Raw genomic sequence first — 23,133 nt, 5'->3', positions numbered from 1 at the left:
GCTCTAGGCAAGGGAAGGGACAGAAGGGCAAAAAACCTGTCATGGGGCATATGCATTAAGTGGTCTCTCCGAGAGGGACTGCATACTTTTCCAGCACTGAAGAGGACTGCCAAACCACACCTCACCAGCAGACCATCGTCCAGGGGCCAGGGTGCCGGCAAGCAGAGCAGCATGGTCCCCTGGCCGATGCTCCTCTGAGCGCTGAGCAGGGACCCAGCCTTCTGCCAGGCACGAGGGGAGGCACGTTTCCACCGCATGCTTCTACCTAACCCGAGGCAGCGCTGCCTGCCTCAGAGAGTCACGGCTAGGGAGAGGCCGCAAGTGCAACTCGAAGCCTAAAACTGCTATGGGAAATATTTGTCCCATTATCTCACCACTAACTAATGCCATTCATTTTAAGCAGGAGGATTTCAAAACAGCCCTGCATGGCAGGCGCCTCCCACGGCTCCCTTGGAAAATGCAAATGTGCTCTTCCTAGATGCATTTCTTTAATTCCTACATCTTTTCAAAGACATTCCTGATCTAATGTTCCAAGAGATGACAGTGCAGTAATGTAGCAATTACAGCTTTAATGGTACGGTAAAAGCCATTCTGTGTTGCACCAAGAATGTAACAGTTTGTTTAACAGATCCATCTTCAGCCTGTTTCACTGCATGGGATTCCTCCCCCTGCCCTGCCCACTCACACTCCTCTTCTCCATCCCTACCTCCACCTGTGAGAAATTTCACCAAAACTCCCAGAATTCAAGCCAGACAAGGGTTGTTTAACACAGGGAAAACTACCAGGCACTCACCTCCAGCCATCTGAAACAGGGACAGCTTCTTTGCAGTGCAGAGGTAACAAGAAAACGGCCACAGGAACAGCTACTGATGTTACTAGGAGCACTTTGAAGTTAGGGCAGACCTCTTGCCTTCCAGATTGACAAACTTAGAAAAAAATTACAGGGGCTCTGGGGATTTTGCAGTCAGCCTAACTAGATTCTTATATTAGCACTCCTGATCATGTCAGTATGCTTTGAAAGCAACTTTCAATATTACATTTCTCTGCCAAGACTGCCCTCTTTCAGAGAGGCTTTCTGGAGCTGCATTTCTCGCAAGCATCCGTACGTAATGCTGGTCTGATTGCATTAGGTGGGCAGATGGGCTGCTGTTTTATTCGCATTCTCACAGAGCTCAGGGAAATCCTCTTTTCCCTGCAAGTCAATCCAAGGAGACTGTGTCACTGTAAGGTACCTTTGTGCATTTTGGAGAGGTTCACACACTGCTGTGAGGCTGAACAGCCACTTAGGATCTGCTAAAGCATCCTTCCCTCAACAAAGCAGGCTTTACAGGGATATCACTATGAGCTAGTTGCACTTGAAGGAACATGAGTTAGCTGCTCCTCTTCTCCTTCTCTTCATTAGCCAGGTAGTTGCCAAAAGGGGAAAGCCTGCAATGATCTTGCCCAGTGCTGTGGGCCTCAATCTGCACAGCCATAAAAAGGGAACCCAAATTATTTAGCAATTTACAGCAGAAGCTCTTTGCATTTAACAGCCTTTGGCATTCCAGTCCTTTGATGTTTATTTCCTTTTCCATTTCAGCCTACACAAGGAAGCAAACCACAACCAGGCAGAGACCAGCTGATCCCTTCCCATCCCTGCCCAGCTTCAGACACAGATGCATTCCTTGTTCTAAATACACACATGCCAGATGATAACGCACTCTCCACCCCAGCCCATACCCACACATTTGCTACTGCTGTTCTTACCCATCTCTGCTGGACCTCTCACAGGAACACTGCTTAAAAGCTTGTCTGCCCAAACAAGCTCTGTAAGAGAAGGTCTTTGCCAGCCTAGCCCTTCTGGACTGAGAGGGGCTCAGTCACAGCTCTGAACCTCAGGCAAGCAATACAGTGACCCTGGGGGTGGGCTGAGGGCTACTGAAGCCAGAAAAGAGTCTATCTCAAACGCATGCCATCTCCTGAGAGAGGAGGTAGGCATGCATCACACTGGCATCACTCTGACCTTAGGGTGGCGGGGGGAGCCGGAAAAAGTTCAAGCAACATTTAAAAACAGTCTCTGAATGTCTCATTATAAAATGTCTCTTCCTAAAAAAATGTAGATCTTTATATGCTAAAAAAACCCACAAAACCAGTCTCACAGAACTTTAATGTCAAGCCTCAAAATACATGCAAATGTTGGCATAAGAAGATATCATATCAATTTGTTATTTTAGTGCAGTCTCTTTCTCTTTTTAACAGCTCCACTAGACAGAATATAAACTTCACATTTTACAATAAAGCCCTCCACACATTTTTGAAAGAAATCATAAAAATAACAAAATTGATTTTGTTGTGATGAGCTCTGCATATAAGCCATACAAAATATATCTAAATAATTTTAAAGCATCATTCTAGGGTTGTTATAAGATCAAGAAGGACCAAGTTTAATATTTTGCATCTATGAAAAAACTGCTATCAAAAGAGAAATGTACCTCAGTAGATTTACTAGGCTTATAAGAAACACAGAATTCCCTAGCCTAAATCACTTCAGGCAAGAGCATTATAAGATAAGACTAAATCAGAAAAAGAATGGAACAGCAAGGCAGCTGACTGATATCAGTGAATTTAGTTAGAAACACTGCTTCAGTGAGGAGAAGATGAAGAAAATAAAGAGGAATTAATCTTCCTGGCAGCAAACCTAAAATTCTAGCACAGCAAATAATCTCATTGTGGTCTAACTGAGGGAGAGGCCAGTGTCAAACCCGGCCGCAGTAATCCCTCCCTTCAGTGACGAGCCCACAGATCACAGAGCGCCTGTGCATTACAGCGATACTACCGCACGCTCCCAGGGGATTTAACGATGGAAACCAGAGCCTGTTCCAGAATGATGCAAAAAATTCAAACCTCCTCCCTCCTTCAAAGCAGCTAGCTGCAGCTGCAGCTCTAGGGAGGCACAAGGGCGAGAGGGGCTAGAGCTGTGCTCTCTGCTCTCACCTCCTACTGTCTTCAAAGAGGCTCCCAACTGGGGCAACAGACCCAGCTGCCTCCCTTCTGCAGACGGAGAACAGCAGCACCTATAGCCAGCAGAGCAGCGAGCCACAGACCCTTGCTGAAATCAGCCAGTGCCAGTCCTGGGCGGATGGTGTAATTTCAGTACGAGCCCCATCCTTACATCCATTGTTGGGTGCAACCATGTTAGCATGGAAACCTAGGATCTCGAAGTGGAGGACGAATACATTTCTTGTCTGAAACGAAACTGCATTCAGTGCAAATCATTTTATGTGCGTGAAAAGCTGGTTTCAAAGCTTGTACTTTACATTAATTTGCTCCTTCTGGCAGGCAGTACCATGGCATACAGCACTTTCTGCTGAACCACAGCTGCTCTGTTGCATGCTGGCTGCTAGAACTGGGCTAAGAGCAGGCTGGAACAGGTACCCAACCCAGGTGCTTTCTGAGAAGGGCACCACATGGAGACCAAACGAGCCTGAGCTTTGCTGGGACTCTGGAGCAAGTGCTGCAGGTCTGCAGCAGAGGAGCAAGCAGGAGGCAAGAGTGAGGTCTTAGAAGGGTGGCACACCAGTACATCAAAATACTACAGGTTCTGTTAGTGACCATTTGGTTTCAAAATTTCAAAGCATGCTGTGAAGTGCATGTGCCCAATCCTGGCCACACTCTTTTCTCCAGAAAGTTGCAAAGCAAGGCAAGTGATTTCCAGAAAAGCATGGGATCCACATCCAGAATGCCTTTTACGTACCATTAACCACTAGCTAGAGCAGAAGGGGCAAGTATCAGTCCAGGCTCAGCCTCAGAGCCTAGGCACCATAAGCCACTCACTGTTTCAGAGTGGGAACTGGATGGATAACAAAAGTACTGTGGCAAGTAACATTTTTTTTTTGCTTTATTGCTTTCCTAATAATGCCTAGTGGCTGATGGATTCTGCAAACTAGCTACAGCATTTTCCTAACAATTTTCTTATATTTGCTGAAACTGAAAGCCTGTTTTACTGTCCAGCATCAGGGATAATAGGACATATTTCACAAATCTTCACAATTATCTTCAAGTGATGACTATCCTAAATGATTTTGTATCACCAAGAAACTTTCCTTTCATATTCACTCCCTTTTTCAGATAATTTTTAATATGCTAAGCAGAACATATTCATTTAGTATATCCTCTTCATCTATTTGTGCTGAATTTGGCCTGTTCTCTTTAATCAAGCCAAAGACTATAGAACACTGCCACATGAACAAGAAGAGAAAGGATCTATACACAACAGAGACTCATCTCAGCAAAGGGTAGTAAAAGGGAAATGGAATAAACAGATTAAAAGTTACATAAATACATGTGTACAGAATCAGTAAGATTATAATGTCATAAATATAGACTCTAAGGGTTTAGCACTACAAATACAAGAGCAGACACACTGAATAATGTTTTGATGTTTGAATGTTTGTATGCTCAAGATCTAACATTGCAATGCTTTTTAAACAATTGGTGGGTGTAAATGGGGGTTAAACACACATATTTTAATATAAGTCATGTACCTAACACTTGTCCTCCATCTCAGCCATATATGTTAAAGCACGTGACTTCAGTTTTACCAATTCCAAATGTTCAAGATTAAGACTCAGACAAACACTTATTCCCTAGCTCCAAAGCATGAGACTTGTTTAAGTGTTAGGGTTTGGTTTCTTTTTTTTAATTAAGCTTCTATATTCTTCTTGCCCAGTTTCTGAGTCTGTGAGGTTCTTTTTATTTTTGCAAGTGTTTCTTCTATACCATTAACGGTAGAAAATTGCTTCCCTAAAAAACCCTCCATGTTAGAAGGCAAGTTTCTCACATAATCATCTGATTTTGAGAATTAGGGTTTAAAAGGAAGCACCAAATATCACGAGACTTATGATAAAATCACAAGTCAGCAGCACTCTCTGAAAGCTTTCTTTCCCCTTCCTGCCAAGATTAGCTTTCATGTCTCAGTTATTTCCATCTGACTGTATCTGTTACTGTGAATGTGTATACACCATATAATAAAGCATCATAAAGTTTATGTACAAATCCCAAAGCAAATCACCCTCTAATAGGAACTGACACTCTCATTCAGCTTCCCAAATCCACAATAATAGCTGGCTTGATCAGGACATCTGAAAAGAATTAAATCTGAGGAGGGGAAAAAGAAGAAGGGGGAAAAAAAAGGAATTAATTATACAGTTCTTGCAGAAGTATAGTGAACTCCCATCTAATACCTTTCATGCTCGTCTCAGAGAGCTTTGTAAAAGAAAGCAGGAACTCATCTCTTTGTTTTATGCATGGGGAAGCCAAGTTATAGACAAATCACAGTGACACGTCTTGCAGCACAGATGGCCTTGGAGACAGATCTGGACCTCCTAACCACCAGCCCAGAAGCACGCGTGTGTGCAGACCCACTGCTTCCCTGCCCTGCCCTTGCTGAAGAAAATAAAACATTCCTCTCTCACAGAAGCATGCATTTAGGATCGGAAAGCACAAATCTTGTTTCCTCACCAGAATCAGTATCATGAGCATCCGGCAGAGTGAGATGGAGTCCGTTATGCTTTTTGATCACTGGTGTTTCAGTCGCACTACTTCCTTTCTCAGAGCCACTGTAAAGAAACAAAACTGTGTTACCTGGCCATCTTTCAGTGGAGAGAAAACGTTCCCCTTGAAGCAGGCAATAGTCTCATCTAGCTGCCACTGGAACTGAAAACTCAGGCTTTCCAGTTGCAGGCAATCAGCTTCTTGAATGTGTTGTTTTAACACCCTCACCCTGGCAATGGACAGGAAGCTCAGAGACACAGGGCCCAGCAAGGGCTCCAGGGCACATGCTGCTACCAGTTTATTTGGCTGTTGGGAGTCTTTGCAAACCCCTGGATGAGGAACATGTTGGCAGCTAGAAGCCAGACCAGAGGAGGCCAACCAGCAGCCCCATACCCAGGAATAACCACAATCCTTTGGCCTTGTCTGCAAAAGGATTTGTTCACAGGTCTGCTGTGCTGCTCCTTTTGAAACACACCAATTACCACCTTCCACTCAGGTGCTAATTTTTTAATTTCAAAGGAATTATTTTCTCTTCTTCCACCTTTGTTCTGTTCAAACAGAGGAGGAAGATAAAAGCTATCACGTAAGCCGCTTTATGAAAGGAGGACTATCTCATCTGCTCTTCTACTAGATTTCTGTCCTCACAGGAGAGGCCTTCCATGCCTTTGGAAAGGCAAACTCAAAAAAAAAAAAAAGAAAAAAAAAAAAAAGAAAAAAAAGAATCACGTGCTTAACAAAAAATCACTTAACACAGATCTCTTGAGCCTTCCTGTCACCACATAGTCTGCGATCCCCTCAGGATCAGATGGTGATGATATATCCTCTCATCATCCATTAAGGGACAAAATATCAAAAGGAAAAGTGACTGCCCTGGCTACTTTTTCTGGCACACTTCCAAGCCTGCAGCTCAGCCTTTGGACAATATTCCTCCCAGGAAACAAGCTGTCACAGAGCCATGATTGCTGTGGATCCCCTGTCTTCCAGTCTGATCAGTCCTTTGGTAGGGATTGCACAGGATTCCCTTGAATTTGCATTAATCTAGCAGAAGAATTAGCTTGGGACTACTATTTGCTTTTAAAGATGATTATTCTGTTATCACAGAAAATAATAGCAAAAGATAAACCAAATCTTGTCCTTCCCAGCTAACAAACTAGGACTGAAAGCCACTTACTGTCGCTCATCATAGTGACAATCATATTTACAATAGCTATTTAACCTTTTACTTTGGCTTTGGGATCAAGCATTACAGTTTCTGTTAATGGACTCTCGACTTCTTGGGCATTTGACTGTTTGCACAAATCTCCAGCCTTGTCTTGGCCTCCCCGTCTTCCATACTGGTTTCCACGCTGATACTCCATTTGACACTATCACGTGGTGACAGATAAAAGGGAAAATAAATTCTCTGTCTTGTGCCTCAGTCTTGCCTAGCCAGGATTAACCCAAGTGTAAGTGCCCTGGCTGGGGGCTGCTGGTGGATCCGTAGGGGCACTTCTGTCTTACTGGTGCATGGCGTATGCAGGAACACAGCAGCTGCACTTGAAAACATTACTCCCATGAGGCAAGCGCTGCTTTGATGCTGCAGCCATCACCACAAAGTCACTGTTCAGGCATAGGGCTGAACACTGGCTCACACACTATACTCCTACACAATGGACAGGCGAGGAGATTGGTGGATGGCCTCAGTTCAGCCACAGTAAAAACTGACCACAGGAGAGCAGCATTCAGAGAAGGCCTGATGAGATGGCCTCAGTTAACAAAACGCACCTCAGTACAATCACTAGCATGGCCTTTTAACTGGGAAACCAGACTGAAAACCAAGTGGACTGCATTGTCACAACAGCCACTCCCAACAGCTTTATTCGTTATCCTGGAGAAGCGCTGAAAATGGGCTACTCCTTCAAAGCTGCAGTACAAGACCTTCAGCCAAGAAAGCTTTTCCATGCGTGACAGAGGGGACAGCAGTCAGATGATTTGCCTTCTGCATACAGCACTGGAAAGGCTGACAGTGGGACACGTTGCCACTCCACCGCCCATGTTTTTAAAGGGTAGTTGAGACAGTGGATAAAATGGGGCCAAAAATTGCTGAAGGAAACACTTGATTGTGAGAGACTGCAGAGGCACTAGTTTATCAAAGAGAAGACAAGAAGGGACTTGAGCATGGGATAGCTGCCTGGGGAGAAAACATTTGGCTCTGAGAGACTCTTTAGTCTAGCAGAGTCATAGTAAGATTGTAAAGCTGGGAAACGTAGGCCAGACAAATGCAACCAAATGTAACAGAAGTACAATTTAATTGTGTAGGCGATTTAGCTGCTGATTGGACTAGTATAGAGTATTGGGTGTAGCAGCTCTCAATTTTATGTAAATACAGGCTTCTCTTTTCCAAGAGGCGCTAAAAAATGTCTGTGTCCACGTCTCACTGGTAAGAATTCACCTTAAGCTCCTTTACAAGCCCAACTAAAAATATTTTGCATATTTATTAGCTGATACTGCTGCAATGTGCTTTCTGGGTCACGGAATCTGCAGCCTAAAACTGCAGGTACCAAGTTCATTCTTGTTACTCTTCAAGCAGTACTTCCCAACAGGAAATGTTTTGTGATGTATTTTTTGAAAAAGCCAGGAAGTCCCACTGAGAATAGCAGTGAAATATACATTAGAGTTCCTAAAAGCAAAAGCAAAGCAATTGGTTCTGTTTAGGATTCTATGGCTAAAGTTTATAAAAAGCCTCTAAAGCTATTGCCTCTTGGGTCTTTAAGTATAGCCAAAGAACAGCTTGGGATCCAAATGCAGTCCAAATAGCTGAACTATTTATTTGTCTGTTTTCCAATGCACTCTCTTCAGTCTCAGGCTCACAGCCCCCCCTCACTGAGCAAATCTTACTCACTCATAATTGTTCAGCGTGGATTTGATCAGCTTCATGAGGACTACTCATGGGTATAAGGATTATTCATGTGAGAGGTACATGATTGAATCCTTAGCTAAAGAGACTAAGGCCTAAGGAAATCAATGATTCCAGTCTGTAAGAGACCATTTCTTTGCTGCTATGTAAATATCTTGATTTTTGTGTTTGGTCTGCTGCTTATTAGCTAAACCAACAAGGAATTAGTAATAATCCCTCAAGGACAACTTGTAAATAGACATGCATCATTCTGTATGTATACTTCTGGTGTTTATAAAGCTTATGTAAATGCATACAGAAATTGCGGAACAATACAGGCTTCATCAGTCTGCTGTCATGACTGTTGCCATCAAGCCTGCTGTCCTTCCCATCAAACAAAACCTCTATGGACACTGCAGGTGAGAGACAAATACAGTCTTGGGATAATGTTCCCAATGCAGTTGTACAGTGGTATCATGACTAGGACAATATCCAAAGGGTGTGGGAAGGAAGAAAACCCAACCTGGTAACTTTCATACTTCCTAAAATTTTCCTTTCAGAGGGGAAGCAGATGAGAGGGAGAGAACAAACAGGGAACTTCACACTCTTTAAATACAGATTTACTAGGACAAGGGAAGGGAGAAAGATGCTACATCCTTCACTCTTTTCCTTGCCCAGTTAGCACCAGGCTATGCAACCAGCATCCAACTATAGCATATGATGGAGTCTTGGCAGTGTCCCTTTCCTTGGCTTACACAGTTCAGGACTGTGTCACTCCCACACATTCCTGGGTGGTCCCAACTACTGCAGACTGTGAACAATAGCTGATGGATCCTCAGCACTGTTGGGAAAAAAAATAAATCTGTCCTCAATTCTGGACATCTGACTATGGATAGAGATGTCTAGACATTCAGATCAGAAACTCTTGGTTCAAACTGCTTCTTCAATCTTAAAATCTTGAGGTTTTGCTTTGTTGTTTTGTTTTTTTTCAAATCATGGCTATTAAAATCTTGCTTTTTTAAATCACAGTTAGAAATATATTTCCTTTTAAACAGTACCATTTATTACTCTTTTTGCAAAATAACATAAGTATCTAGACAATTAAATAAGTTAACTGCATCTCTATTATGAAATCTGAACTTGTTTGACAATGGAGAAAGCCTACCTGTGCTGTAAAACACTATATACCATCTGCCACATCTGCAACATATGTCTGCACGTCACCAGAGCCTCCTGAGGTCCTTTATGTATCCATTCCAGTTTTACTTTGGTGAAGAGTAAGCTGCAAGATGAAAAAGAATAACTTTTGTTTTATTGGCATCTCATAAATATGAAGAACCAGTATCACTCAAGCGAGATCCTGGCAGCCAGCATTTTTACTTGCTTTGTATGTGCAGCAATAAAAGAAAACACTGTAGCACAAAATAATTCATTGAGCTCACTTTGATTCCCCACAAGGAGATGAGAGGATTAACAATATTCCTCAGCTGCAGTCAAATTTGCGTCACAAAGCTGGCAGGACAGTGTTAAAAGCAATGCATTGCACAGCTAACAAGGTGAAACATACAGTGAATCCTCACTTTATTTTGGACAGCATTAAAAACAGAATAAAAAGGAATTGCCATAATACATGTGCCAGACTATTTTCTTGGCCTGGCATCTTCTTATAGCACTGGCTTATATAATAAATTTCAGACAAAACCCCCAACACACTCAGTGTATGCAGACCGTTATGTAATGCCTCACAGGAAGGAAAGGCTTTTTCTTAACCCCAGCTGGCGATCATCTCGTGCCCCGAGGCAAGACAGCTGATAGCCCTTGTACATTCTTGTTCTAGGTAGTGTCACTGCTGCTGCTATTCTTACATCTATAGAATATGTACTTGCACAGACCACTGGAATTCAGGAGAATTAGGTCAAGTAGAGGTTAGAAGACAGATTCAGCAATGACACAACCTATCACTTGCTGCGAGCCTGGCTTTTAACACCATCCTTCACAACACCCTTTATTTTAATTGCCAAGACAACTGAGTTTGTTTCTTACTCACTAATGTAAATTTGCCTCTCTGCTTTAAAAGTTTTCATAAAGTCCAAGATCTACACATTTTGAATTAGCTCAATATGGCCAGTGATTAATCCACTGGATGCACATATATGTACATCTGTGCATACAATATTAACAGCTGAATGTTAAAAATCTTAAAACCAGTTTTGTGAATGTGACCTGCTGGCTCCTGGGGAATGCAAACAACTCCAGAAAGACACAACAGCAACTGCACAGATCATGTTAGAGAAGACTTTGCAGGTGAGTAAGAGGTCCTTCACTTGCAATAATTAGAACTCTGCAGCCAAGACTCTGTGGTGCGTATCTACAGTAATGGGCTAATATGGCAGTTCCATTCTGCGCTAACAAATATTAGGAGTTTTGTGGGTTTTTTGTTTTGTTTTGTTTTTATAACAGTGGACAGACTATTAATAAAAATGAGACTGAATTCAAAGGAATGATTAGCAATGGAAATTGGCCAGTGATGCATGCTGCTCTGCATCCCTTAGTCACCTGGGCTCATAAGAACAAAGCTTGTTTTAATACAACAGAATACAGAATCAATCATTTAGGAGCAAGGAGTATGTATCACACTAGAAAGATGGGAAGCTATCCCTGGAGTGCAATGGTATTATAAAAGACAGCTTCATGAATGTGAAGTTCCTGAACACCACCACAGTTAAGAGGCTAAGCAATCCTTAGCATCCACATACGGAAGCACAATCAAGTAGGAGCTGGAAGATGTGGTTATTCCTGTTCACAGCATCAGCAAGACAGTGCAATCCTGTTTTTAGTTCTTGCTCTTTAACTCCAAAAGAGGACTAAAAATGGGATGAAGTTCAGGAAAAGGTTATGCAAGTGATCTGAGGCCTAAAAAAAAAAAAAGTATTTAATCAAAGGCTTAAGAAGCACAGTTTATTTGGTTTAACTGAGAAGCAGTGAAGAAATTATTTTACTCAGCCTGCAAGCACCTACATGGAGAAGTATCCAATTGTGAGTCTTTGATCTAAAATAAAAGGTAATGGAAAGTCTAAGGATCTGCTGGAAGCTGAAACTAGTCAAATGCAGATTTCTAACTAAATGCAGACACATAACTATCAAAGAAAATAATCTTTGCAGCAGCTACCTTGTGTGCACAGTACATTATGTAGTCCTTAAAGCCTTTTCAGCAAGACAAGATAACATCTGGAAAGGAAGGGTAATGCACAAATAGAAGCCATGGGTTTGATGCACAGGCTCATGAGCAAGTTTCTTTGGACTGCGCTGTGCAGAGGAGCAAGACTGCATCACCACCTTCCCTCTGGCAATCACTCTATTAAAAATACTCTACTACCACGCTGAACAATCTACGTTATTTTAAGCATACTGAATATTTTTTAAACCACTACAAACTTTCCAAATGAAAGACCTTATAAAGCACTCTATGACCCTCCTTGCAGCGGGAGAGAGTGGTGGTCAAGGAGCCCGAGGCCTAGAGAACAGTCATATTATGCCCCTGAATAACTCTACACTTTTGAACACTGCAAGATACCACTCTTAATAATAATGGAATAGAAGAATATAGGGAAGAAGACTCTACTAACAGTCAAACTACTATACTGGAGGGTTACGTTAAGGGTTCCTTCTCCCTTTCACATTAGTAGCAACATAGATGGCTTAGTTATCAGCAGGCAATTAAAATCACTACATAGTATATTTAAACATTGCAGTTAAACATTGAAAAGACAAATGCATCAAGTTCTTATCTTGATCAGTCTGCTGTTTGCTGCTTACAGTGAGTATATCTCAACTTCTTTGGATGAAGATGCAATGTTCTGTCTCAGGAGAAAGAACAAGTAGTGAAACACAGGAAAAAAGCAAATCTCACAAAATAATAATGAAATCTCAGCACAATATTATCACCAGTGGTAAGGCACAGGCACACAAAGGTAAAAAAAAATATCATGCAACTTTAGCACTGTATCTGCAGTGCAACACTACCAGATCTCAGAGATACCACCCACCGTTAGCTGTTGTGGTAATTCACCTTCGGAATAGTGCTATTCATGTTATCATCTAATAACACAATGAACCAAACCAAAAGGCAAATGGGAAGAATTTAAGTGGCAAAAGATATCAAACCATACTGGCAGCAGTAGTAAACAATGCAATTAAACATGATAATTAAAAGGTGGAAATACAATCAGGACATTAGACTGTATGTGCTGTATGTTGTTTGTATTTCTCAGCTTCTAATAAGTTTTGTAACAGTAAAACCAGATAAATAAAAATATAGGGAAAACACTGAAGTGAAGTAATATCACTTATCTTGAGCTTATAATTTTATTACTGGGATAGCACTCTTGCTACAAATAAATCTAATGAGTACTGTGTCACATCAGTGTCTGCGGGCAACTCTCAGGGGCATAAATAAAAATTACATATTTACAGATCTCACCTTATTATATTTTCTTAATATCATTTCACTGTACCTTTTTATGATGCTTGTAGTATTAAGCAGAGCAGACTCTTAAAGAGATTCAACATATAAAATTAGCCCCAAGATTATCAATACAGTCATTGGTAATTCTATTAGCCTCTGAAAATGAAAACAAATTTGGGCTGAAGCAAGCATATAAATTGCTACTACATCAGCATAGGAAAAGAGAGCAAAAACTCCACAAATCATTCTTTAATCTGTATAATTTCAGGAACAGTAACAATGGAAAATAACCAGTGCCTGCTCTTGCTACCAGACTCTAAGCTCCCTCTCAGAAGAGGTTTTCTTTTATCATGTATGTGAACAGTATGCAAAGGCTTCTGTTCCCTGATGTAACGTCATGTTACTGCCACAAGCAAACATATATGTCTATCACAGCAACATTAAATCTAGCAAATTAAAATCTGCATACAGTTGACTTTACTGAGATATAAAGCTCTGAAAATTCAAAACCAGGTTTCCCACGTATCAAAATGTCAGTAGTACAAATTCTGTAAATATCACTATAACAGGCTACAAATTGACAAAAAAGTAGGGACTGGAACACTGGAAGGCCTATGAAAATTTTCAGCAGCAAGCAAGCTACTTTGGTTGATTTTAGGAGGCATTCAACATTTATCTTAATAACGACTGATTTCAGCTGCTGCTGCTCATCATGTCTCCAGGCCTGGCCAAACACAACTACCCAGCCCTCCTGAGTGTCTTCTAGTCCTGCATAGAATCATAGAATCTTTAAGGTTGGAAAAGACCTCTAAGATCACCAAGTCCAACCACCATGGATAAATGACGGATATCCACATGGATAAATGCTCAGCCTTTAAGTTCTTTAATATTACCCGTGAAAAAAAGAGGCAGTTCTTTCCTAACACTGACAACCTAATTACTGAGGTTTAATAGTTAATAGTTATTATCAGAAGGATTTGCATATGCGTGTGGTTTACTATAAATGCTTATGAGCACATCTGTGGAAGTTTTAAGTTGCTATGTTTATAATAACCTATTGATGACTTCACAGATGCTATCAGATTATATAAAGATTTATTAATCAGTTAATTACTGGAACTTTTAAAAGCTGCTTTAAAATGGAGGTTTTAGTATCAAATGTAGCCCTTTAACTACATATTTATACAGCATCACAATGGGATGTCTGTGCCCTATCATCTGACAAGCAATAAATAATAATAGCACTATAACAAAGACTAACACATTCCACTCTTTTCAAGGTTGAGAGACTAAGTTAGGAATAATAAGTATTACACAGTCATTTATATATATGTTTTGCCATTCCCTGGCTGCTTATAACCCCTCCAGTTTTTCAGAGCATGTCAGCAGCTGCTCAGATAATCTACGTGTCTTCAAACCTTACCAGATCAGGGCCATCACTCCCCAAAGTCTTTCATTATTTACCCAGATTTGCCTACCTACACACACAGCTGCTGGGTTATTTTGGATTTTGAATACAAAAGGAAACAAAACAAAACACCAAAACCAGCAGCATGTCCCAGTTCACAGAGATAATTGTGTATACTGGCAGGAAGATACTGAACTTCTGCAATTAATAATTGTACTTTGTTTCTTTCTTTCATTAAACGACAGGATGCATACACCTGTTTGTTTGCACGTTTACAGACATTTGCCTGAAAAGAGAAATCAGAATCCTAGTCACAGCTCCAAGGAAAGCAAATGCACTTTATCCAATGACTGACTGATGGGGTGTTGGAGCAGCACGCAGGTGCCACTGGACAGCAGAGTCCAGCTCACCCTCCTACCTCTTTGAAGTCCAGATAAATATTCCACATCAGCTCCAATGAAAAGCAGAGGAATGCCATGACCTGGATGGGTAGACAGCCCAAGGATGCTCTCTGAGGAACAGAGAGGCATGGATTCAAACCCCCAACACTGATCACTAAACTCTCAAATTAGTTTCTTCCCATTTGAGGTAACAGATGCAAAAGGAAGATATAGGTAGATACAGGATATAGACTGATCTAACAGAGCTGGAAAGAGGCTGGAGGAGATAAGAATAATAATCAAAGTTTTGGAATTCTTTTGATATATGGAGATAGTAAATAGACTTCTCAGCCTGGAAGAGAGGCTGAGATAAGAGATGACAGATTGATAAAGTCATGAATAGCACGAAGATCAGGAAATCAAAGCAGTCTGTGTTGTTTCAAATGAAAGAAGTAAGGAATATCCAATAAAGCAATCAAACAGTGGATTTAAAATGAGCAAATGAAGTGCTTTTTCATACAACACAAAAGTAAAGTGCAAAATCCATTGCTACAGGATGTTCTGGAGCAGACACATAAATAGGTTCAAAAAGGGATTAGATAAATTCATGGATGAGAGGCCCATTAGGGGCATTAAACACAACCTAATGCAACCTCTGGCTCTGAAAGGCTGTAAACCACTCTGCTGACAGAAGCAGGGATGACATATGAGAGGCAGGATCATCCTACTGCCATGTTTCTACATGCTGTTCCTCGTGCACTCACCAGACGCCCTGCTGAAGACAGACAAGCCCTTAGTTTGATCAACAATGGCCATTCTTACATTTTGATATGGGAGAAATATGATTGCAGGCCATAGTTTTTTTATAACCCAGACTGTCTGGTCTTGTTTTATCCGCCAGTATGAGAGGACGGTGTATCTGGAACTGCAGTATCTCCACAGCAAATTAGCTGCTCGGTTTATTGGTTGCTGAGTTGAGCTTTAGTGGTGAGTCACCTATACAAGCCAATTAGTTCATGTATACTCTTTCACCATAACCATTATGGTTTCATTAACCCTCCTAGAGCACCTGCCAAAGCCCTAGTCACGTTATCAGTAAGCTGGCAAAATGAGAAAGCTGCTTTTAATCTCCTGCATTTTTGTTGAAAAAAATCAACATCAAAGTTGCTGTCTTCTCAAATAACTCAGTGCTTCTTGCAGTCTCCTGACATTTAAGGGCACATTCTCTAGTTAAATTAATGCCAGCAACACTGACTGCAACCTCCTTTTATAACTTCATGCTGTGCCATGTTATCTAGCTCTTTCCCTACAAAAATAAATTGATCATATACTTTTACAGACATACAATCCTTTTTTTTTTTATGGCTCCTTGCCCATTTATCCCCCAATATGAACAAAAAATAAAAACAAGTAGCCTGGTAGCACGTCCAAAGAACTGTTGACTTCATCTTCCCAGCCCAGGAAAACTAGCAGACTTGGAGCTGACATCTCCTTTGGAAGAATGTCCTGCTCACAGCCCCAGTCTTGCATGACAACAGCAATTCAGCTAATGCTGCTCCAGGAACTACGACCACAACAGCACAACACAGGGTGAGAAGAGCTTTCAGACAGCTAAATTCTAGGCTATTTAAAAGTTTCATGATTTGCTAGGCTTAGCCTCATGACACAAGGCACCTAGAAGGCTCCTGCACTTGGAATAGGAGGGAAACAGAATTGATCAGAAAAGCTGATATTGCAGCTCAAGCTGTCAGAGACTGCACAGCAAACCCAAATGAGTGACCACGGGCAGGGCTCAGCTTCAGGTGTGTTTTCTTGGACTGCTGCCTTCTCCAGGCTGCAGGATGCGCTTGATGGCAGGAGGGCCTCCCGTCAGTCAGGTGAAGGTCCTGCCGACGGACCTGCATCTCTCTGTATGGACCCAAATGTCACTTCCCAAGACAAGCATGTCTGCAGCCAGTCCAGCAACCTCATGCATCTCTTTCAGCATTCAGTTCCATCACAAAAAAAAGGCACTGAAAGTCTTCCATGTCTTCACCTTTCTTTAGAATCAAGCCCTATCTAGTCATACCCAAGAAAAGAAGGCACAAAAAAGGGTGATCAGAATTACTGTCTCCTTTCCTTTTAGTTAGATCATTCATTTTGAATCTCAGACTTGTAGTATTTTGCTTTTTGTTAAGAATGTAGGAATCAAGCTAATTGTCAGTAGAGCTGATAAAACCCCTTCTCTCACCCTGTGTTACCTAGGATCCTTTGGGTGATACACCCAAAAAGAGTTTTTATCTTCTTCTTACCCTGATGAGGAACTGGCAACAAAATTATTTTGAGCCCTCACAAATTGTATGCATTTCAGTCCATATCCTGCCTGAATAAAGACAAAAATAATTTTCACCATTATAAGTTTTACAGCAAAATCTGGAAAGAAAGTTTCCAGTTTTGCTATGCAGAGTGTTTACATCAACTTTTTATAGATAACTTCCCTCTGTAAGGACAATACATTAGACTTTTCCTTGCAACATTTCAGAAGATGTTAAACTGACGTTTAAGTTGCAAGTGTCCTCCCCACGTTGCTTTGTGAATTGTTTTTTCTCTGACAGGCTCCAACTACACAGTGAACTCCCCATTGCACTGGACACCGCACGAGCACGTTTGAAAACCGGGGCCAGGTCTGAAACACCCCAGGCTAGCAGCTTAGAGGCCTACCTCCTATTTAATTTCAACCATGCATTCAGTGGGAGTTCAATGCATAGCCTCTCCAGCAGATCCAAGCACTGACGCCTAAATTCAGGTAAGTCTGTGGTGCAGTATCTCAATTTGTGGGTGGAAGTGGACACCTACACAGCACTGTGCAATCTCAGGAATGTACTGGAAACCGTGGTCCACTGTCTTTTGCCCGTAGTGGCAGTGGGCGAATATCCTATAGCTTGGGCTGGGGACATGCGAGAGCCATGCTCCATTTCTTGCTCTCGCACGGCCTCTTGGGCAAGTCACTTCAGCTCCCTGTGTGTCAGTTCTAACTGTAGAGCAGATAACAGGAATGACCTTCACAAAGCATTCGGATAACTTGATTCTTCATCATCGCCTTCCTCACATCCTTTACATTTAATCTCTTAATACTCGTGCTCTCAACTTCAGAGTTATTTGCAGACAGGAAGGAAAGCATGTTGAGCTCTTCTGTAATGGAAATAACTTTTAAAACATTTTCTCATCTGTTGGGCCTGATTCTTCAGAAATTCATCAGATGTGCCCCCAGGTAAATCCAGTCCGCCCTTACTAAATGGAAATTCATCCAGAAAGGCAGAGCTGAGAACAATCATGCTGTCACAACCACTGGAATAACTCTTGATTTACAGAAACGGAAAAGGAAACCAGGCCTAGGGTCTCTAATTGCTGAGCTGAGATCCTGCCAGGCAAGAAAAGAGCATTAACAGGACAAAGCTGAAGTACTTAACATGCTGCCAGTACTTCCTGCAGTACTGGATGCTTCACTTTACACTTCCAACCTGTTGTGTTTTTCAGAAAAGCTTCTAGGCCATGCAGTTTAGGCAGCTTTTAGAGGAAAGGATACCAGGACTCTAGCTAATAAAGTAACATTCAACATCAACCTCCAAGTCACCTCAATCCACAACCAAAACCACACCTTTTGCCTGGAAAGATACGTCAGAATCCTGATTTACATATTTAAAACAGAGTGAAATATCTTCTAATTAACCCAGTGTCAAGGTAATAAAAAGTGATAGCATACTCATATTATGGTTGTATAAATTATGCAACAAAATACAGTAAAGCAGAACCATTCCCTGAGGATTAATAAAACATTTCTACCCAACTCGACACATTTATGAAATCTTGTGTTACTGACACTTGGAGCCAACAGTCTGAAACTGCATCACACTCCCACTGTATTAATAAATTAGAACCACACAAAATTTGGCTTTGATATAAAAACAATAGGCTTACTGTAAAATAAGCTTTTATTTTTTGAAATGCATTACACAATGTTGTTAAACAGACCTCACTCCTTCTATCATTTTATTTTGGGGCAATATGATTTATGCCACTTTGGCACTACTCCAGTGAAGCACTTTATGAAAGGTCTTCATCTTTAGGCATATGAGTAGTCCTGCTGAAGTCAACAAGAAGTCAATTACTCCCCTACGTAAAGCTAAGCGTGTGCCTAAGAACCTTGGTAGATCCAGCTCTTCAGGAGGGGAAGGGTTATGAGAGTGCTTCTACTGCTTAACTATGCAGAGGACAAAGTGTAAATGTGAGTAATACAAGAAGGGCCAGAGTCTGCTGATACTCAGTGCTATCTGCAAGTCTCAGCAGGGGTGAAAAAGACAGAAATCCATCTGCTAAACAGCACTGAATTTCCCCACAGGACACTGGTTCTGAGGTGCACGTGAACATGTTTCAACCTATGTTCTGGCTAAGACAACCTACCATATAGCTATGGCAGTTTGGAGGCAGCGCTTTTTAGAAGATGAGCTTGTTCAGTGAGATATGGAGGAGCAGGTTTCTATGCCAGCCTGAGAAAAGATGGGGAAAGACATGCTTAAAAGGTGAAAGAAGTGAAGATAGACAAAAGCTCCTTCATTGCAGAAAATGCACACAATCTAGAAAAAAAAAAAAAAAAAAAACAACCTGTGTTGTGATCAGTAGACAGAAAACTGCTTTCTTTCACTAAAGAAAATCCTAGAGAAAGAAATGGATATTTTGTTACCAGCAGGAATCATATTTGTCTAAGTCTGCAAATCAAAACCATGATGTAATTGCAGTCTATGTTAGCACCAGCGCCAGCTGAACACAGTGAGCGCAGTCACAGCATCATGAAGACACAGGAGCCTGACCTTTAACGCAGATCTAGCGATCAGTGTACAGACCTGGCTCTGTACCTCAACAGCCAAACTGCTGAAGATGGTGCTACTGCAGTGTCACTCAATCCTTTACTGGTGCAATTACGTTAACCTAGCAAAACCTCCACTCCATTTTGCTCGACACAGCACACTGACTTACAAAAACTAGAATCAAAGAACCATAGAATGGTTAGGGTTGGAAGAGACCTTTAAAGGTCATCTAGTCCAACCCCCCTGCAAGGAGCAGGGACATCTCCAACCAGATCAGGTTGCTCAGAGCCTCATCCAGCCTGGCCTTGAACGTTTCCAGGGATGGGGCATCTACCACCTCTCTGGGCAACCTGTTCCAGTGTTCCACCACCCTCACTGTAGAAAATTTATTTCTAATATCTAATCTAAATCTACCTCCCTCTATTTCAAAACCATTAGCCCTCATCCTATCACAACAGGCCCTACTGAAGAGTTTCTCCCCGTCTTTCCTGTAGGTCCTCTTGAGGTACTGGAAGACTGCTATAAGGTCTCCTCGGAGCCTCCTCTTCTCCAGGATGAACAGCCCCAACTTTCTCAACCTGTCCTCATAGGAGAGGTGCTCCAGCCCTCTGACCATCTTCGTGGCCCTCCTCTGGACTCACTCCAACTGGTCCATGTCCTTCTTATGTTGGGGGTTCCAGAGCTGGACGCAGTACTCCAGGTGGGGTCTCACCAGGGCAGAGTAGAGGGGCAGGATCACCTCCCTCAACCTGCTGGCCACTCTTCTTTTGATGCAGCCCAGGATGCGGTTGGATTTCTGGGCTGCAAGTGCACATTGCTGGCTCATGTTGAGCTTCTCATCCACTAAATTAGACAGATAAACAAAACTGTACTCATGATAGTGCTGCGTTGCTTTTTCACCACAGACAGTGTTTTTGGGGATGCACTAAATTTCTTTATAAAGTTCCTTTTCAGTTCCTACATCCTGTACAAAGCTAATTGCAGGGTCAGGACGTGTAGCCCTTAACCCCTGTCAGGTCTGAGCCCATGCAGACTGGCTTTGACAGTGACAGCACTTTTTGCCATGTTGTTACCTCCCACACAGCACGGGTTTCTTACAGATCTCAGGCTAGCTGGCTGGACTAATACCGTGATAGCTCTCCTTAACCGCTACTCAGAGACAAAAATCAAACTTGAGATATAACAGTGAACAGCTCTGTATGTTTCCAGTCACATTGAAATGGGTCACCATGATTTAAATACAGACTGGAAGCACAGTCCAACTGACTATATTTTTTTTAATAAATCCAGCTTCCTCAGTACGTGTAGGGACACTCTTCTCTCAGTTAAAGTATGCATGCAGCCACTTAAGCATTTCAGTTTAACCTAAATATTCTTTGTTTTCTTGGCACAAATATAATTAAACATGAACCAACTCTTTAGATTTTCTTCCTAAAAACTTCTCAGCTATATACATTAACCCAAGGATACTGCCTGCTTACAAGATCCCAGTTCCACAGCCGGCATCCTTGACTACTCCTACAGCACAAGGTTTTCCTACCAGGTAGCTGTGCCCGGTCCAGCTGAACACTAATATACTTCAGGATCTGCTGGAACTGCTAATCTCACTGTTGCACGTACAGCTCCAGCAGGTTCACCTTACACTGTACAAATAAGCTGAGTCACCGCTCACGAGAAACAAAGAAAAATCAGCAGTCTCTCAACCTGTCAGAAATACCTTAAAAATTTCAATTAGAACTGCCAACCAAAACTAAAAGCCTCAAGAGAAAGCTGAGAAGTACATGCACAGTTAAAAAAAAAAAATAAATAACTGAAAGAGAATCCATGGCAGATTGAGCCTAAAATCAGATTAATGGATTATTTTTCTGCAATATCTATTACACTCCAATGTGACAAATCTTCCAGATGTGCTGACAAAAGATGACACAATATTACAGATCCCAAGCACTGCATGTGTGATTAAAGAAAACCCTTTGGGAAAACATGCATAGTTACGACATTTTAAACATTCCAAAATAGCAATATTTGGCCTTCTTTCAAAAATAGCCTGAAAACACACCTGAGTGTAAAACTGCAAACACAATTTAAACACTGAAGAGAATAAAACAGGCTTGACTGTCGAAAAAACAGCCTCATTCATAGACTACAGTGCAGGTGATAGGATTAGTGGTTCTGTATTTACTTTTGAGTTCTTCACCCACAGATTACTGAAAGGCTTTTTTTTTTTCTTTTGGAGAAACAGTCCAGCACTTAGCAACCACTGACCTTTTACATATTTTTAACACTACAGTGCTTTATAAGACTGAGATTTGTTCCAAAATTTAGAGGCTAACAGCTGCAATGAAAACAGGTAAAAGGAACTAAATATTCCGGGCCAGACAGTCAGCTGAAGGGAATCAGCTCTGTTCAACTGAAATGAATAGACTTTCACCTCTTTAAACTAGCTGGAGACCTGGCACTCAAGCTTCAAGTCAGAAAAGCTCAGGCAGGTTGCCTTCAGCTCCCTAAAAATGAGCATGCATCAGATAAACACCAAAAAGAAGTTCGGAGTCAGTGCAGTTTGGTCAGCTTGTACCAGATGACTTCTTACTTTATCCCTTTAAATAAACTACTCATTTGCAGAATTTTAGCCTGCAAACTAAAAAAATTCCTGTGCGGCAACAGGCAGAGCAGCCCCGCAGCAGAGCCGCAAGGTGGTGGAGGTCACGCTCTGCCTCCCCACACATCAGCCAAGGAGGGGGACAGAAAGGGGCCAGACTGAACCCCTTCACACCCGCTCCCGCTGACAGGACACAATGAAACCCCTGTGTTTATTATGTGTCACGTACCCTGTTAATTCCGTACAGAGCTCTCTACAGAATGAGAGATCAGAGCATGCTAGGATAAATCAGAATATTTACAATCTCTGCCTTCTGGTAAGTCAGCAGCATGTACGAGTTTTTCCTTGAAGTAAGTCTGAAGGGGAGGAACAGATGTCAACCTGAAAGCATACGAATATTGTAACTGTCCTGTGTGTTACCATTAGGCGTAAAAAAAAAACTGCTTTGCACTTCTGTATGCCTCTACTTTCCCTCTTAAAGGCCATTGTGCAAACCAGCTATAATTCAGAGCACAGAATTTAATTTATATTTCCTTTCCTTTATAAACCTATGTATCCAAAACACAGGTATAGTGCTCCCCTCTGTTCCCATCACACTGAAGGCACAATATTTACATTATTATGTCCACACCTTTCCCGAAGTACCTTGCTGAAAGGACATCCAAAGTCACTGTGCAGAACTCCTTACTACGAGGCAGCTGAAAGCACTCAGGCTCTCTGCTGACCCGATTGGTAGCTTTGCTTCCGGAAGGCTTAACAGAGCCTGTCATTATGTATGTGATATATCCTACCATAATTAATTCCCTCAGGGAATGACATCCAGAGGAAGCACGGTTCAAATACGCAGTGTGTACCTGAAATTTGACATTTTTAATCAGATTCCCAACACCAAGATGCATCCATGGAAGATCTGACTTTTTTTTTTTTTTGACTGGAGATACATGCCATAAGCTAAACCTGTCACAGAGACTGGCTTAGAAACTGTTGAAACACAACGATAAAAATCAGTGTTCTTTGTTCTTGAACAGAT

General features: G+C 41.7%; 1 protein-coding gene across 3 annotated transcripts in view; it reads right to left on the bottom strand.

Moving 5' to 3' along the window:
• TTC7A (tetratricopeptide repeat domain 7A) overlaps window positions 1-23,133 on the bottom strand; it is a 180,021-nt gene that overhangs the window by 55,401 nt on the left and 101,487 nt on the right. For all 3 annotated transcript variants that reach the window (XM_086745752.1, XM_086745749.1, XM_086745751.1), the window contains exons 16-17: window positions 9,573-9,689; window positions 5,500-5,597 (exon numbers count right to left, since the gene is read on the bottom strand). In XM_086745752.1, coding sequence (XP_086601878.1) covers window positions 5,500-5,597; window positions 9,573-9,689 — 215 coding nt within the window. The remainder of the gene's footprint in view (window positions 1-5,499; window positions 5,598-9,572; window positions 9,690-23,133) is intronic.

This window comes from Chlamydotis macqueenii, chromosome 3 (genome assembly GCF_036417535.1).
Source record: "Chlamydotis macqueenii isolate bChlMac1 chromosome 3, bChlMac1.mat, whole genome shotgun sequence".
In the NCBI taxonomy this organism is placed as follows: Eukaryota; Metazoa; Chordata; class Aves; order Otidiformes; family Otididae; genus Chlamydotis; species Chlamydotis macqueenii.
The sequence above is the reverse complement of the archived record's forward strand: the minus strand, read 5'-3'. Positions and strand labels throughout refer to the sequence as shown.